General features: G+C 37.5%; 1 protein-coding gene across 2 annotated transcripts in view; it reads left to right on the top strand.

Annotated features, from left to right (window-relative positions):
- The window catches only part of VAT1L (vesicle amine transport 1 like), a 46,485-nt gene that overhangs the window by 15,905 nt on the left and 13,815 nt on the right, over nt 1–16,765 (top strand). For both annotated transcript variants that reach the window (XM_048958571.1, XM_048958572.1), the window contains exons 4-7: nt 3,039–3,181; nt 3,998–4,101; nt 5,181–5,236; nt 5,747–5,941. In XM_048958571.1, the coding sequence (XP_048814528.1) occupies nt 3,039–3,181; nt 3,998–4,101; nt 5,181–5,236; nt 5,747–5,941 (498 nt within the window). The remainder of the gene's footprint in view (nt 1–3,038; nt 3,182–3,997; nt 4,102–5,180; nt 5,237–5,746; nt 5,942–16,765) is intronic.

Below are 16,765 nucleotides of genomic sequence, written 5' to 3'. Positions count from 1 at the left end.
AATTACTTTTTTTGCCCTTTATCATCTTCCCTCCCTGTGGTCAGGGCGAGTGCAGTGGGGAGTCACAGTCAGCAAGGAGAGCCCACCTACATCTCCATGGCCCAGAGAAGAGGATGGTTTTCCTTCCAGCTGCAAAACTCCTTCTGCATGCTTCTTTTGTAAACTGTGGGCATTCTGAAGCTGGGGCCCCTCACACTTGCAATTAACATGTATAGCCCTCTAAAACGAAAGCTGCTAATCCAAAAGTAGCTAAATGACTTGAGGGATTAAGAAGAGAGATTTAAGAGCAACTTGCATAGCTGCAGTGCTGTTCTGGAGCTTAGTCGAATTCCTCAGAAATTAGTGAAACATTCAAGTTTGTAGGGTGAGTTGAGTTCTCCCATTTAGGTGAGGAAATCTTGCTAAGTCCAGTATCAGCCTTTATTCCTGTATTTTTGAAATTCAAATGTTAGGAACACTTTGCACCAAAATAAGTGCAAACCAAGGTTAGCTTCAGAAAGCTGTAGAAGAACGTTTCATGGAATTGTCACAGAATAGTTCAGTGATCTTGTTCATCCAGTTATGAAAAATACTGGTCATGTGAGTCAGTTTTAGGGCTTAAGTATCCACAGAAAGCTGGAAAGTATTCTCATGTAAGATCTTAGATAAGCTTATCTCTATGGGGGGTGAAAGGAAGAAAATAGGTTATGTACATTGTGATGTTTTTTATGCATTTCTCCTATTCATCTGACGGTCGTTTAGTTAAATGTTAATTAGGATAAAAAACATTTCCTGCTCTAATATTTGACCTTTCAAACATACACCGTCTTTGATTCAGGATACATTCATTATCCCTTGTATTCCTGACTTACACTGAAAGTGCAGAAAACTAATTAAAGAATAGATCAATAATGTCAGAATTTCACTCAACTAGCATATGTTATAAAATACTAATGTAGACATGTAATTTACTGTGGGTAATGATTTTCTGGAAGGCGTAGAAAATGAGAAGTTGATTACTAGAGAAAATAGCTGAGAAAAAAGAGATACAGAAGTCAGATTGTTTTTTCTTGTAATTCTGTGTTTTTGGAGGCTTCCGACCGAGCTGATAAGAAATAGGAAAGACAGCATGAGAAGAGAGAAACTGTGCTACTAGAAAACATCTCATCTTGCGATGTCTTCCCCAGGAAGACATTTGCCTATGATTTCTATTAACTTAAGGATTCAAATCCAGGAAAACAGTGGATGATTTTAAAAAGGAAAGGTCATTTATGTTTGGTATTGGATTATCGTGCTACAAATCTACATGCAGATCTGGGTCCTGCTGTAAGTTTCTCTGAGCTGCTGGACGTGTTCAATTTGTTCTGCTATTTCCACTTGTCACCCGTAAAGAACGAATTGGAATGCATCCTCTCTCATTCCCTTCTCTTAACCTGTTGGTATCTGCCCAAAGGTCAAAGAAACTGCTCTTGCTGTGTAGCTGTTTACTGACTAACTCTGTTTGCATGCCACCATATAAAAATACTACTGTTGTCCTCTTGAGATGTTCAGCTTTGATGACTGTCACTAGCAATTACAGTCAGCATTAAATGGGAAGATGCCAAGACCCCAGGGTATGCAGGATTACCCAATTATTCTATTGTAAATAAAAGCCAAGCACTGATTACTGGTATTTACATAGTAATAATCAGAGTTTCTGGTTTGAATGTGCTGAAATGTGTTTATCCATGGATGATTTTACTGGTCATGCATGCTGTTTACAAATGACAATAAGTCATAAGGCTGTAAGTGTAAGTAAGAATCTGCTAAATTCAGCTAGATGTTATTTCCTGAATCACAGTGCTGTTTCTTGCTTCTGGGCATATCCATGTAACCCTACTATTTCCAGTGGAATAATGTGGTTGCAGTGAGGAGTGGAATTTGTTTCTTTAACTGAGGGATAGTTATGCAGTTTTACACCTGTGTGTATCAGTGGATGCATGTGTATGTGTGTGTAGATGGAAGTTCAGGCTGTCATGGAGCACAATGAACTTCTCTTTCTCAGCGGTGTAATTTCCATCATGGCAGTAGAAAGAAAGCGGGGTTCTGTTTCAGATCTCAGAAATTAAAACCATAATGTGAAGTGCGTTTTATTTACACCAAGAAATTCCTGCAAGCTCATTTGAACATAGGCACAGGGGAGCATAAGCTTACACTGTAGAAGCCATGGAACTGAGAGGATACACTAGGAGAACCATTCCCCTGTGTGTGCTCAAGGCCATTTTCTCCTCTTCCCTACTGATTGGTTTTGGAGATGGGGCACTGGGCTCAGTGAGCCTGATAGTGTGACTCATGGCTATTTCTGCATTCTGAAACATCAGTAATAATAATGGTTGTTATTAAGAAGAGGGAAAACAGATTTGCTGTACTGTGCAAGATTTGCCACGCTAAACTGGTATCTCCTACTGAAACAAGAAGAAAATGTGATCCCTTAAAAAAAAAGTAGATTATATGTTGTACTGGACCACAGGAATCTGAGGAATAGAAGCTGTATCTAAGTATCAGAAACAGTTATCTGCTGTAAGTTTTGTTATGGCATAAAGTGCTGTGAGGCCTTCTTGTGAACAGAGGAGGTTAGAATCACACATGGAAGCAGCCACAATTATTCTGAGGTATGGAGTGCCGATGTTACTCAAGGGTCTCTGGGAAAAAGGCAGAGTAGAAAGTGTGAAATATTTCTGATGTTCTCTTCCAGCAATCGTTTTTTATGTTCCTTGTAAATTCATGCAATTTCCGCTAAATTACCCTGCCTTTGTTAAGAGAACAAGAACTCCTTTCCAATACAATTCTTGATAGAATGAATTCGTTTAATCTTTGTAATTACTTTGTCTTCAGGATATCCATCTGATTTAAGTGTGTTTTTTTCCTATGACTGAATTGCACTACACTGGTAGGAAATTAGTTTGGGAAGTGCTTGCATGTTTGGTGTTGGATTTTGCCCTGTCACAAATGAATTGGTAACTGCAAAGTCTGTCTACCAGTTTCCATATCAGTGAACTAACATTATAATGTGCTTGCAGGGTCAAGCTGTTGCTCAGCTCTGTTCAACCATTCCCAATGTTACTGTTTTTGGAACAGCTTCATCTTTCAAACATGAAGCAATCAAAGACTCAGTAACTCACCTGTTCGACAGAAATGCAGACTATGTGCAAGAAGTAAAAAGGTATTTTTGTTTTTCTCAAGTAAGTGTTATATACCGTCTGGCAAAATACCATGAAAAACACTGGGCTGATCGTATCTACGGGAAGAGATTACCCTGTTGAGTTCAGGAGCTGGAATTATTCAAGAAAACAACTTAGATCCTTAGACAAGGAACAAAATAGCAAGCATCTCTTTCTTTCTTTATAAGCAGCATAAGATTTGCAAAGTAAATACAGTGGGAAGAAGAATACAGATGTGACCAGAAAATTCCAGTTATCTCTGTATGTAGTAGCTCACTGTAGCTTTACAGAGTAAGAAGTTTTCAATGAATCTGTAAGTTATCCAAGTTTTAGAGGAGCTCTCTGGTGTGACTCCATCTGCCTGTGCTTCTGTCTTCTGCCAGGGACTGATAGCAGAGCATGTGATGTCTGTTTTAGTTTCAGATCCTCAGGTTTTGTTTGTTTGCATTTAGATTAGAATTATCCTGTTGCCTTCAGAAATCCTGTATGCTTTGTGTGCTTCTGTTTCCATTTATATGCTTTCAAATACCTTTTTTTGTTTCAGTTTGCCTATTTGCCTGTTGCCTATGCTTTTAGATAGCGATATCAATAAAGGTGACAAAACTGTGGAATTAATAAGAAAATCTTAGTGAAAAAAAAAGTCTTTTTTGTTTTACTTGTCAGATAAATAAGAGAAAATGCGTTTTCCTGTATCTTCTATCTGTTAAAATACTGACTTATTTAGTTGGGCACAGCAATACATTTCTCAAAGGATCACTGCAAGACTTAAATTCCTATGAATCCTATTGCAAAGTGAGGCTTCTTTCTTGTTTTTTCAGAATCTCAGCAGAAGGGGTAGATATTGTTTTGGATTGTCTGTGTGGAGAAAATACCGGGAAAGGCCTCAGCCTTCTCAAGCCACTTGGGACCTACATTTTATATGGTGAGTGAAAGCAGGTACATCTTTCAAAACTAAAACTTCACTAAGCTTAAAATCATCTCAGCCACTCATTCCAAAACTGGATATTTATATGAGTGGCTACCACGTGATATTCTCTTGATTCAACCATTTCCAGTCAAGGATTTTGGAGTAGATAAGCATAGGCTAAATTATTGAGAAACAATAGCTAATACAAAGAAATTCTTAAAAGAAAAAATCAGAAAATAAATGTGTTTCAGATAATTAAATGCTGAATTCTGCAAGAAGAGCTTAGGAGCAAGCGTGAATCTCTCATTCTTTGCACCACAAGAATCACACTGAGGCCTAGCAGCTCTAACACAGAGCAGGAGGGAACCTTAGGGGAGGCTTTCAGAGAGAAATCTGTCATTTCTGTTGGCATGACTTTGAGGAATTCAAGCCTGGGTTTCTGTTACCAAATTCCGAATTGCACACTGAGTGCTTCACATACTGAGTAAGCACATCTTGCCTGCAGTTCTGCCAGGTTGCCTTGTTGTTTATTGGTAATGCCACCACAGTCAGCTTACAGGAGTCAGCTGAAGGGATTGCTCAATTCTGCAAATGAAGAATATATCTCTGTTGTAGTGGGAAGTGCAATGGCATCACTGAAAAGCATTTCTGCTTCCTTGGTCTCACATCCAGTGGCAGTAACAATGAGGGAACACTGTCACTCAAGTATCTACTTGGAGTGTACAAACCCAACCTGTTTGTTATGTAGTCCCTGCCAGTGAATTTCTGTTGTGTTTGTTATCAGGTTGAAATGAACAATATGTGTATGTTCAGACTTGTGGTAGTCTGACCTTTGATGGTCGGATATATTTACCTGTTGATGGAAGAGAGGATACCACTGTGGTGATCAATCCTGTGTATTTATAGAGATGAATGTTATTTTATTGGGAATAAATGAAGAGCTGCAGAAGAGAATGGTATCAGAATGACTAATAGCACTTAACCTGTTCCTGGCTCTGAAAGAAATTGTCTTGGAATAGAAAAAAATCTACTTACAATAAATGGTTTGATCGTCAGCGTGTAGTTAGTCTTGTCTGTGTACTCATCTTTTACAGGTTCATCTAACGTGGTTACTGGGGAGACAAAAAGCTTCTTCAGTTTTGCAAAATCAGTAAGTGTCCCAGCACTGTGATTCCACTCTGCTTTCTTCTAACCTCAGTCTTCTCTGAATGATGTTGCTAAATAGAAGTTTTATGGCTGCACTGTGGTCTGACACGTTTTATTCTGATATGACAGCTATACAGGAATTGAATCTGTGTATGATGCATATTTAAACTGTTATCTACCAGACATACATCTGTAAAAACAAAGCTGGATAAGCAGTGTATGGTTTCATTGTTTTGAGAACAGTCAAGAGCTGCTTTCAAAGGATGGGAGATGATTATTTCTAGTGTCGAGTCCTAAAGCTTGACACAAAAATGAGTTTTATTTCTGCATGTCAGTCATTAGCTACCTGCTTTTTAGCCTGTTAAATAAAATCCTTACCACTTGTCTTGGCTGCTATTTGAGAACTGACAGATGAGTCATGTAGCATATCTGCATAGATAGTTTTCTTTGTCAACTTTTTAGTATAATTTCTGAAGATTGTTTCTCTACCTTGCTGCTGTTTTTTCCTTTCCAGTGGTGGCAGGTTGAGAAAGTGAATCCTATCAAGCTGTATGAGGAGAACAAAGTTATTGCTGGATTTTCTCTGTTGAACCTACTTTTCAAACAGAATCGAGGTAGCCTGGTCAAGATTGTGATGGACAAACTCCTAAATCTATATAACAGTAAGAAGATCAAGCCTGTAGTTGATTCATTATGGGCTTTGGAAGAGGTAGGAGCAAAAATTTATTTCCACCTGTTGAGGGTTTTTTTTGTTTGTTTTTTTTTTAAATGTATATGCATTGTTGGATGCAAAATTGGTTTTAAATCTGCATTCACAGATTTCTTTAGTAAATATTTCTGGAGTTCCAAACTCTCTGTGCAACATTCTTCAAAATACTAAGAAAATGTGAGTTTTCAATCTTAGAAAATTGTTGGTGATTCCTAAGCACATGAAATTTGCGACTAACTAGTGCAGCATGAAATGCAGATATTGTAATTGAAAACAAAACCTACTTTGAGGAGAAGATCAAGTACGTAAGCTTTACTTCTGGTTTGTGCTTGCAAACCTCACGAGCTTGAAGCTTTTCAGGAAAGTACTGAACACGTATTACAGAAAGTTGAATCAGAATTCTCTTAAATGTAAGTTAATGCTCCAGTGATTTTATTTTTTTTCCCTTCTAATTACTCAGTTCTCCTTAGAGAAATGCAAACAAACTAATCTGATCATAGCCTGTATAGTGACAAGCCCCTTGACCAAAGACAACTTTTATCACCTGAAACGCTTATACTTAAAATGACAGTAAATGAACCTAAATGTTTTCAGAGGTACGAGCAGATATTAATGTACAAAGAAATGCCATGATTATAGCAGCACCACTAGATTCAGTTTTATTTGTCTGCTAAGTGTGCTCATGTTGTTAAGGTTTGTGATCACTTAAGAATGCAGAATGTGAATGGTAGTTGCACGGTTTCTCTTCAGAAGGTGCTGTAACAAAATTCTGGCTGTCTTAGTACATCAGCTTGTATTATCATGCATCCGTGAGGAAACAGTAACCATCAGACATAACAAAATGCATTATTATTATTAATGTATTACAGTTCCAGATAGCCTGCAGTTAGCGTTTGGAGGCCAACTTGTTGATTATTCAGGTGGCACTGAAGAACTTGTGATAGATACAGGAAAGAATACTGGACTGTGTTGGGGCTCCATAGCCTTAGACTGTTCATGGAGCAGGATGCGCTGCAAAGTTCACTGAGGCTTCAAGGTGCATGGCTAGGTGTTATGAGAAGGTGCATACTGCCCCAGGTCATGCTTGTAAGGGAGCTGTGAGCATCTTCATCCTATCTGTACAACTGCTCCTAATGTGCCCCAACATAGCACTTCATGTTTCCCAGGAGATGCAAATGATCCAGCAGTGTATGGACTCTGTTTTTTCCTCTCCAGCAAAACAGAGAGGAATTACAACTTCACCAGGAAGCCTTGATCTGTATCTTTCCTGAAGAATCTGTTACTGTTTGTTCAAAATGTCTGCTTACATTGTCATTAACAAGCAACTAAGTAGTGCTGTAGCTTTACCAGCCAGTGACATGAAGAGTGGCACTCAGCTCAGCGATTGCACTAAAATGGCTAACTATTGGAGAGAAATCAGATGTTGTGGTTAAAAGCATCTGGCTCAGAGCTCGAGCAAGATAAAAACACTCTGTCCTTGTCTGAATGGGAGAGCGTTTTAAGAGCACTCTAAAGTAGAACTGCATTCACATTTTGGTTTTCAATGTGGTTTCCATTATTTACTTAGTAAATAACCTTACAAAGCATTTAAAGAATTCAAGTGGCACAAGGCTAGATAGGCATTCTGCAATTTCTTGTTCATATACTTCTTGAATTTGATCCTAAAAAAAGGAAAAATAGTAACAGTGTCCTTAAGATATTTCAGGCTAGAACATGAAAAATTACACTTGGTAGGCTGATCTTAATAGCAAACATGATGAGAATTTGCTGGGAGACTTTTGTTTGATAACATTTCATCTAACATTTGGCAGTACCATGTACCATCCCTAGCATTAGATTGTAAAATGTGTAAATACATCTGTTAAAGAGTGCAGTCTAGAAAACTAGACTCATTTATCACGCCTGCTCATTTTTCATGAGCTATCTGGGCAATTTACAACGAAATTATTGGCTATATATTCAGGGATGTAACAGAACCAGAGATGTCAAAAATCAATTGCAAAGTATTTCTGAATTATTATTTATTCTGGGCGTGATCATTTTGGTATACATTTTTGTAAGTATAAAAGTAACTTAGGTCATATTCTCAAGATGAAGTTAATATGATGCACAGAAAAGTGTGTCATAGCTGAGGACTAATTGGAGTCAGAGTTAGGAAAGGTTGGTGCATGTTTTTGTTCTGAGAAGTTTTTTTTTCTTTTTTAAATGTAACTGTAACATCCTCTGGCCATGTACTCTGACATTTGGTCGCTTTTCCTTCCCTACTGAGTAAGACCGATTTTCCTGAAATGTCCACGTTCATTTGATTGTTCTCAGTCTTGTTCATTAGATAGCAAGCAGTACAACCACAATTTTTACCACTGCTGTTTCCTGAGGAAATATCCTGACCTTAGGAGCACTGAGAATAATTGTGTTTGAGTGAGAGTGACAGACATGGACTTCCAGCATGGCATTTGGAAAGGAATGTTTTGACTAGCTTTTTGTGGCAGAATGTCACCCTCTCCAAAGGCTCATGGAAGAATGCACTTGTCTTCTGACTAGAAATTGGCTCAGGGAGTTGAGGTCAAATCCATTAATTGACATAAAAAGGAAAAATTTCAAAGGAGCCTTAACCATGGGACACCATTCCTAATGCTTAATATTAAATACCTAGTTGTGTCATCACATACAGAAAAGTTTTTATCTACATATGAAAGGCTTGTCATGCTTTATTAACTTGGCATCTGTGTTTATTTTCATGTATTCTTTCTGCAAATATTAATTCAGAATTGGGTTTCATCCGAAAGCATATCATAAAACAAATCCCATGTCCCTGTCAAATTGTAGAGCAGATGAAGTGATGTCTCGTTGATTGCTGATTAATATTCAAGGTTGTGTTCAAGAATTGTTACAGAGACTTACCTTCCTATTATTTGTGTTGAGCAGTGAAGGCTTGTCTGTGTGTCAAGGAGGTCATTCCAATTAGGATATAACCTCTTCCAGCATTCTGATTTGTCTTTTTGTTCCTTATCCAAATGCTCTGGAAGTCGGTAAAAGGACTCCTAGGTTCATGGGCTTTTGTTTAGGATTAGGATTACCCTGCCTCTTCAGTACAGTCTGCTCGAGTAAATTCAGCAGTGGGACAGAACTTGCTCTGGGTGGAATTGGAAGTGACTTAATTTTCTTCAGTGCATCCAATTATTGATTCAAAGGACTTCAGGTTCTAGACTATGGACTATTCCTATGGCGTAGAACTATTTGTGTCACTGCATTATCAGTTGGTGTTGGCTTAGGAAGGTTACTTTTTTTAATCCCAGATTTATATCCATAAAGCCTACTAAAGAAAATTATATTCTCAAGTAGGACGGTAGGGCCATTTAATTATGGTAATTGATGAAAGATTTAACTAAGAAAAACAATAACACAACCCACAGATATTTTCAGATGGAAGTCTAACTGAGGAATTATTCTTCACGAGATGAACAAAATCATAGAGTAGATCAGCTGCTGTGTAAGTCTTGCTGATTTGTAGCTATTTGTTCATGCTGTCAAGTGTTTAAAATGCCAGATAATTTATAGATGGGGCATGCTTAAATTCTGTTGTGCAGTAAAAAGCTAAGTGTCTGGTAGGATTGTATTTCATCAGAAATAGTAGAGTTTAAAGCAGAATTAGTATTCAGTGCATACTTGCTGAGTTCTGTGGTTGCTTCTTTGTCAATAGCTACAAATCTAATCTTTAATTTGCATTTGGCCACTTGTCTTTGTTCTGATCAATTTGTATTTGAGAGTTAGCATCCTCCTGGAGGGTCTGTGTATCATCAGCTCTACACAGTAGATTATTCCAGATTGATTATTAAGTAGAATGAAAACTGAAGATTCTTACAAAATCTGGTGTGTTGAACAACATGTACATGTTGCACTTTTCTATCAAAATTCTGTTCAGCTTTTTGTTGTTGCAAAAAAAAAAAAAAAGCATACTTAGAGCAGGTTATAGAAAATAGAAGATACAAGTGCTTTCTGTAGGACTTACAGCAGTTAAGTGTAGCAATGATAACATGTAAAACAGAACTGCCATTCTGTCATGAAAGTGACAGTGGAAAATATAGGACGTGTCATCATCTTATCTGTAGGCCCCTTTTCCTCACACTAGGCTACCTGCTTCAAAAATTACTTTGTTGGTATGTTGGAAGGTCTTTAAATGTGGAATATTTTTGTCCATGTGGGTGACTACTGATATTATAAAAAAGCATGCTGATTACAGATTAGTTTTGTGTGCAGGAGGATTCATTGTCTCCTTCTGCCTGAAGTGAGGTAAAGGAGTACATTGTTCATGCAGTGGTAATGGTATCAGACCCATACTGCTGTAGGGCCAGTAGGAATGATGAAAAGCCTGAAATCTGTGGAACACAGTTATTACTTACTCTTTTTAAAAAAACTAAGAGGGTAATCTGATAATGTTTCTACATCAGGCTAGTACCTTGTATTTGTATTAGGCAGTGAATGTTACCCTATGTCGTGAGTTTGTAGTGATGATGTACTAATAATATCTTGACCAACTCCTTAGTTTGCAAATGGTAGTGCAACAACTGCAGCTTAGATTCAGGAGTATACTTTGGTACTCAGCTGTGATTGCAGTTGGTGGAATCAAAGCACTAAATACATTTCAGCAGACTCTAATTACTGTGCCTCATGGTCAGTGCATCAAATGTGTTTGAGTGGAAAGGCACATATTAATTCAATTTGCAGTGATCACTGCATCATCAGTCTCGTTTTTCATTCTGAATCACTATAGGAGATGCTGCAAGTCTAGCCAGCTCTAAATATTGTTATACAAGTGTGATTCTCCTGTCTCGGAGCCAGAGCTTTCTGCTGTAGTAAGTTGCTAAAGCAAAATCAAGCTGTGTTTAAGAGCCTAAACCTGAAAGGAGGGCAGTGCAACTGATCGCATTGTGATATCATTATAAAATATCCGCTGATACCGTATTTTCCTCTAAAGGAATCATTTTCTCATGTGTTTTAATTTTCACATATTTTTCCATTTTCTGCATGAGTTTTCAGTGTTACGAGCATGCGAAAGAAAACAGAAGAAACCTTACATCTAAGATTGCAGTCTTGCCAAGTTGTAATCCCATGGCAAGAAAGAGGACTGAAGAACACTTTCCCTCTGTACTGTGTTTTGGTGAGGGCAAAGCCATCACGACATACCTTTTTTTAGCACTGCCCAATCTCTTCAAAGAATTCAGATATTGTAAATCTTTTATTCTTTTGCCGAATGCATTGTTTAGCACCAATTTCAGTGCATGCTTTTAAATATCAACAGTATTCTAGGAAAAAAAGAAAAACCATATGGCCCATGCTAGGAAAAGAGTGACACCTCCTTACCTTCCTCTGGGGCAGAGACTTTAATTTCATCAAAGACACATCATGCCTTTCAGTGATCTTAGCTTTAAGGCAAAAAGCCTTTCATGTATCAATATGGGAGGACACGGAGAAAACCAACACATTAATAACTCCTAACATAGTAAGAGGATAATCTGGTAACATCAGATTAGGCTGGCACCTTGTTATTAATACTAAGTGTCATCTTGAGCCTTTTTTTTCCTTTCCTGTAGTGACACTATAATAGTGGCTTGTGCAGCTGTTACTTTCCTTTTATCTGCTAGATGAAAACAAATTCCTCACTTGAAGAAATGACACCTTTCTCTGCCCATATTTGAAGTCAAATGCTTCATTTAGATCCTGCATTTACTCTTCTAAGCATACAAAATAATCTAGAATATCATTATAAATATGGAAGTTCCCTAATAAAAAAAATAACAACCCACCACTAAATACACAAAAAGGATAATGTTTCATGAAGTGAAAACTCCCACAAACATTTTGATGTTTCCTTTGCTGCTATTACTTCTCTAACATTAGAATGCAAAGTCTGCTTGTTCTCATAGCACAAATATTTCCTTGATAGCACTACAATTACAGTTGTTCGTGAACAGCTTTTCTGATGTACAGGTATTAGCTCTACTTATATTCTGTCCTTTGCGCTGCCATAGAACGTTGTTCTCCCTCTGTGTGAGATTCTGTTCCCTTTGCCGGTATAAAATAAACATCTGTAGCTCAAAGTAAATTTAAATGCCTTATCTGTACATTACTGTTGTTTCTCCGTGTACAAACAAGTCACAGTATCACAGAATTGCAGAGGATGGGAGGTACCTCAACATCATTGAGTCCAACCCCCCTGCTACAGCAGGTGCCTTACAGCAGCTCACACAGGCAGGCATTCAGATGAGTCTTAAATATCTACAGAGGGAGATTTCACAACCCCTGTGGGGAATCTGTTCCAGGGCTCCATCCCCCTTACCCTAAAGAAATTCTTCCATATGTTTGTATGGATCTTCCTATGTTCAAGTTTTAGGCCATTGCTCCTTGTCATATTGCTGCACACCACTGGGAAGAGTCTGGCCCCATCTCCCACCTCCCTCTAGATATTTAAAAACATTGATCAGATTCCCCTCAGTCATCTTTTCCCCAGGCTGAACAGACCCAGCTCACTCTGTCTTTCCTCATACGAGAGATGCTCCAGGCCCTTGAACGTCTTCGTGATCCTCTGCTGGACTCCTTCCAGGAGATCTCTGTTTTTTGTGAACTGGGGAGCCCAGAGCTGGACACAGTATTCTGAATGCAGCCTCAATGCAACAAATTTAAAACAAGCTTCCTGCATGTATCAGAGATTACAGAAATTCAGGGATCTGTGTGGTACTGATGTAGTAGGTTTCAAAGTATGAATGTGGGAAAAGCAAACTGAGAAAAAAAGCTTGAGTAGTTCAGGGTAGCTTGCTTCTGTGTTCATGATTGAATTACACTCAATTAATTTTATTTTAAAGTACGGGAAGAGTAAGGGAAAGCTATTTCACTTACAGTTTACTTCATTAACATTATATGTAATGAACACAGGTTCCAAATTTATGAAAATTGAGCCATGAGTAAGGTGATTTTTAATGAAGACTTTGCAATTTTTTTTCCCCAAGATACTTACTCTTAAGTAAATATTAATTAAAACTCCAGATAATTTCAGTGCAATATTGTGTAGAGGAGCAAGCTGTACTTTGGAGGAAAAAATATACCTTAAAAGTACTGTGGATTAATTAGGCACTGCAGTTTTTTCATCTAAAGCATTGTGCATACCTGATTATGGACTCCTTGCTGCTCTTACACGAATAATTTAATTCCTAGCAAATACCTATATAATTTAATTTACTTTTCTTCCCCACGCAATGCTGTTTAACAGGAGTTTGTATTACTTCCTAATTCCTTCTGCCCTTCCTGGCTGTATCACTGTGTGGTGACATAACCCAGTAGTTTCTTTGGTTTCACACACTGCTGATAGCAATGTAACATGACCGTGATTTTGTTGTAAGCATGAGATAGAAGAAAGAAGAAAAGCCTTAAGGATGAGTCCATTGTAACACCTCAGATACGCAATGTTAGCTGTGATTACCAAAAAATAGGGTTGGGTTAATGAGCCGTTTTAGGGAACTCATACTTCACTTGTCAAGTCTGTTAAATATGTACGCTGAAGTCAGTTATTTCCAATTGTTACATATTGTTTGTAAACGCTGCGTAAAATTCCAGCTACCTAAATGGAATGTAATTAAAAAAGTAATTTATTTTAATTTTGTGCTTTTTTTATTTTTTTCTTGACAGCTTCTGAAATGGTTTGCATTGTCTAGCCTGCCAGTTGAATTACCTGTGTGCATAAACAAAAAGATTTGCCATCTAGCGTCTTCATCATGTTGCTTTACATATACTGAGAATATTCATATTAGAATGTTAGTTCAATAGATAGATAAGAAAGCAGAACATGATGTCACTTGCCTGATGTTACATTGCATGTTAGTGGAAAGCTCTTGGGTTAGCCTGACATCTCTGCCTGCCAGTTCTGGCTTCCAGCAGCCGAGCCCCTCGGTTCTGTCTCAGTATCACTGAGGGCCTTTGTGATTCAGAGCATGCACTAGGGGCTCTCATTTCAGAATTAGACACGTTTCAGTAAGCTGGGTAGTTGCAGAGGAACGATATCTTAATGTTTTGGAATCGAGTAGCAGACATGAAAAGCTATTTTAGCAATATTTCTGATAAGCATTGATTCTGTATTCAAACATTGCTGTTACAAAGTTGGAACCTGACTAGTGTGAGACTGAAACTTTCAATTAACGTAAACACAGCCCGCAGCTACAGTACTTTTCTAATCTACTTGGTAAGCACTCTGCTAAGAATTAATTAAGTATGGAGATACACAGGCAGAAAGTACTTTTCTAGAAGACATGAGACACTGGAAATTGGAAGTACAGCAGTGAGTCGTGGTACGTGTTTTTGGGTCAGGACAGATTGCCATTTTTGTTTGCCCTTATGTGCTACAGAGATAATGGCTTTCTCTAATGGCAGGTCAGAAAAGAACATCTAGACTCAGTTCCTGATGGATAAAGTGAGGCAGAAAAAAACAAACAGTGAAGGAAATAACATGGAAAGCACTGATAGATTCCGCTGAGGAAAGTGTGCACTATTAAAGATAAACTAGTCACGTGCTTCCACTTAATTAAATTAGCAACAGGAGATTGTATGTGTGTTAAACTAGTATGTCACTTCTTGGAAGAAACAAACCTGTTAAATGGAGCAAGCTGCTGATTAATTATTGTGAAGAAGCAATATTTTACAAGAGTAGTCTGCTTACTGAAGTACATTAGCTGGCTTTTAAGTAACAAATTGGCACCCGTTCCCTGCGTATTAAACTGACATGATGATATGGTACCCTTGCAAAGAAGTAATGAGACCTAGCTAAGGAGAGCTTTACCAAAGCACAGTGGATATATTTAGACACCAAGGACACAACTGTGAGCGATAAGAGGATGTTTATTCTGTATTTATCTTGGATGTTTGACTCAAACGTGTTTTCCTTACAATTCATTTTTACTGTTTATGCCATAGAATTGAAGCCATTCTCAATAAGTTAAAAAAAAAGAGTTTCACAGAGATTTCTTTTGCTGTTTGAAAACAATTTATGGAACTTTTATTTTATGAAGTAGTAGAGAATAGAAGCCACTTGTTTTATACTCATATTTAAATACTCCATTTTGCCTAAAAGATGCTACATTGGCAGCATTGGTCCCCTGGCCATTTTCCATGGCTGATAGCGAGCAGAAAGATTCAATAGAGCAGAAGAGAATGAAATGATTTGTGAGACTGCAAAATTACCACGGTGATAGACGTTAGCAGGTAATATGCTTTCAGCATTACTTCTCTGTATTTTGTTTTCCTGAGTGCAGTAGGGAGCTTTCACTGGAAACAAGTTTACTTTTCTGGTTCACGTAATTTTACCCTAAGTAAAATGGAATGATCCAAAATAATATTTTAAGTTGGTGCATAACAGTCACTAATCAAGATGAATGTTCTCACCTAATGAAAATGGCTCATAAATCCTTCTTAATCATTTTAAACATAGATGAGTTTTAAGAGCAAAATTACTCTTACACTTAAAGGCATCTCTTAGAGTAATATAGTCCAATTTTAATGTCATAATTGGGAGTTTTATTTGGTAGTGCAGTTTTTTAATGATATTATTGCTTGTTACAGATAATGATATCAATTAACACCAAGGCAGCAGAGCAGATGTGTTGTTGATAGTAAAGTGTTCCTACACATGTATGTATAGCCTGCTGTGAATGAACACAAAGATACTTTGTAGGGAAGATCTATACATTATGATCACTGACTCAAATAAAATAGGCAACATAATTTAGGGTCTTCAGCTGAGCATCTGACTCTCAGCTGTTCTGTTTTTACTCAGTATGCTGGTTTGAGTATTAAAGTTCTGTTTTTGGATGTGGTATTAAAGTGCATGTGTTTGGGAATGTAGGCTGTATCTTAAAAAAAAAGATAAAAAATAAGAAACTAGGCCTTAGCTCATCACAGGCAGCTTCAAATCTTTGTTTATACACAACATAGTAAAGTTCATTAACCATCACAAAAAAAAAAACCAAAATCCACCACACCAATCTTGGGAATAACATACGTTTTACTGTATTATCTTTTATGGTTACATCCTGCATGAGTTTCTTGAAGAGAATGGGTATAACCTTTCAGTTCTTCAGCAGAAGTCATGAAATGCTGGTTGGTTGGGTCGGTTTGTTTCTGTTGTTCGTTCACTGTTTGTTTGAAGTTCTTACCTATTTTCTTGAACTAGCTCATACACACCATTCGAAGTTTGGGTACATCAACACCTAATTGAATTAGATTAGAAGCTGTCTCAGCTGAATGAGTGGCGTTTTGTTACACAAAGCCTTATGCTTTAGCTTCCTTGCTATGAACTGCATAGCAATTTGATTTCAGTCAGTGTAATACTAAGTCAGATGAGTATTCATGCATGGCCATTAAAATTGTAAACTAAATCAGTTGTGTTGGTACAGGGTTAAAAATCTTTAACAGCGTCTCAGAATGAAACATTTTTAACCGTGCCATAAAAAACATTAACAAATAAAGCAAATGGGACTGAAAAATATATTGTAAACTTGTCTGGTAAACAACAAAATAAACTCAAATACCTTTCATCTTACCTAGATGAATGACTTCAGTCTTACTGTTAACTGATCCAGCTCAGGATGAGGATAAGCACAAATCACACTGTCTAATATTACAACTGTAAAACAATTTAATGTATCTGTGCTTTTTGGTTTCGCTTATGTAGAATTTTAATGAAGGTATAGAGCAGCACCCAATGGTCAGATCTGGCTTAGAGAGCTTCTTGAATAATGGAAAAATATGACTATGACTTAAGAGTAATTAGATTTGCAATCC

The sequence above is a fragment of the Lagopus muta genome, chromosome 12 (genome assembly GCF_023343835.1).
Source record: "Lagopus muta isolate bLagMut1 chromosome 12, bLagMut1 primary, whole genome shotgun sequence".
Lineage (NCBI taxonomy): Eukaryota > Metazoa > Chordata > Aves > Galliformes > Phasianidae > Lagopus > Lagopus muta.
This window is presented reverse-complemented; position numbering and strand designations above follow the sequence as displayed.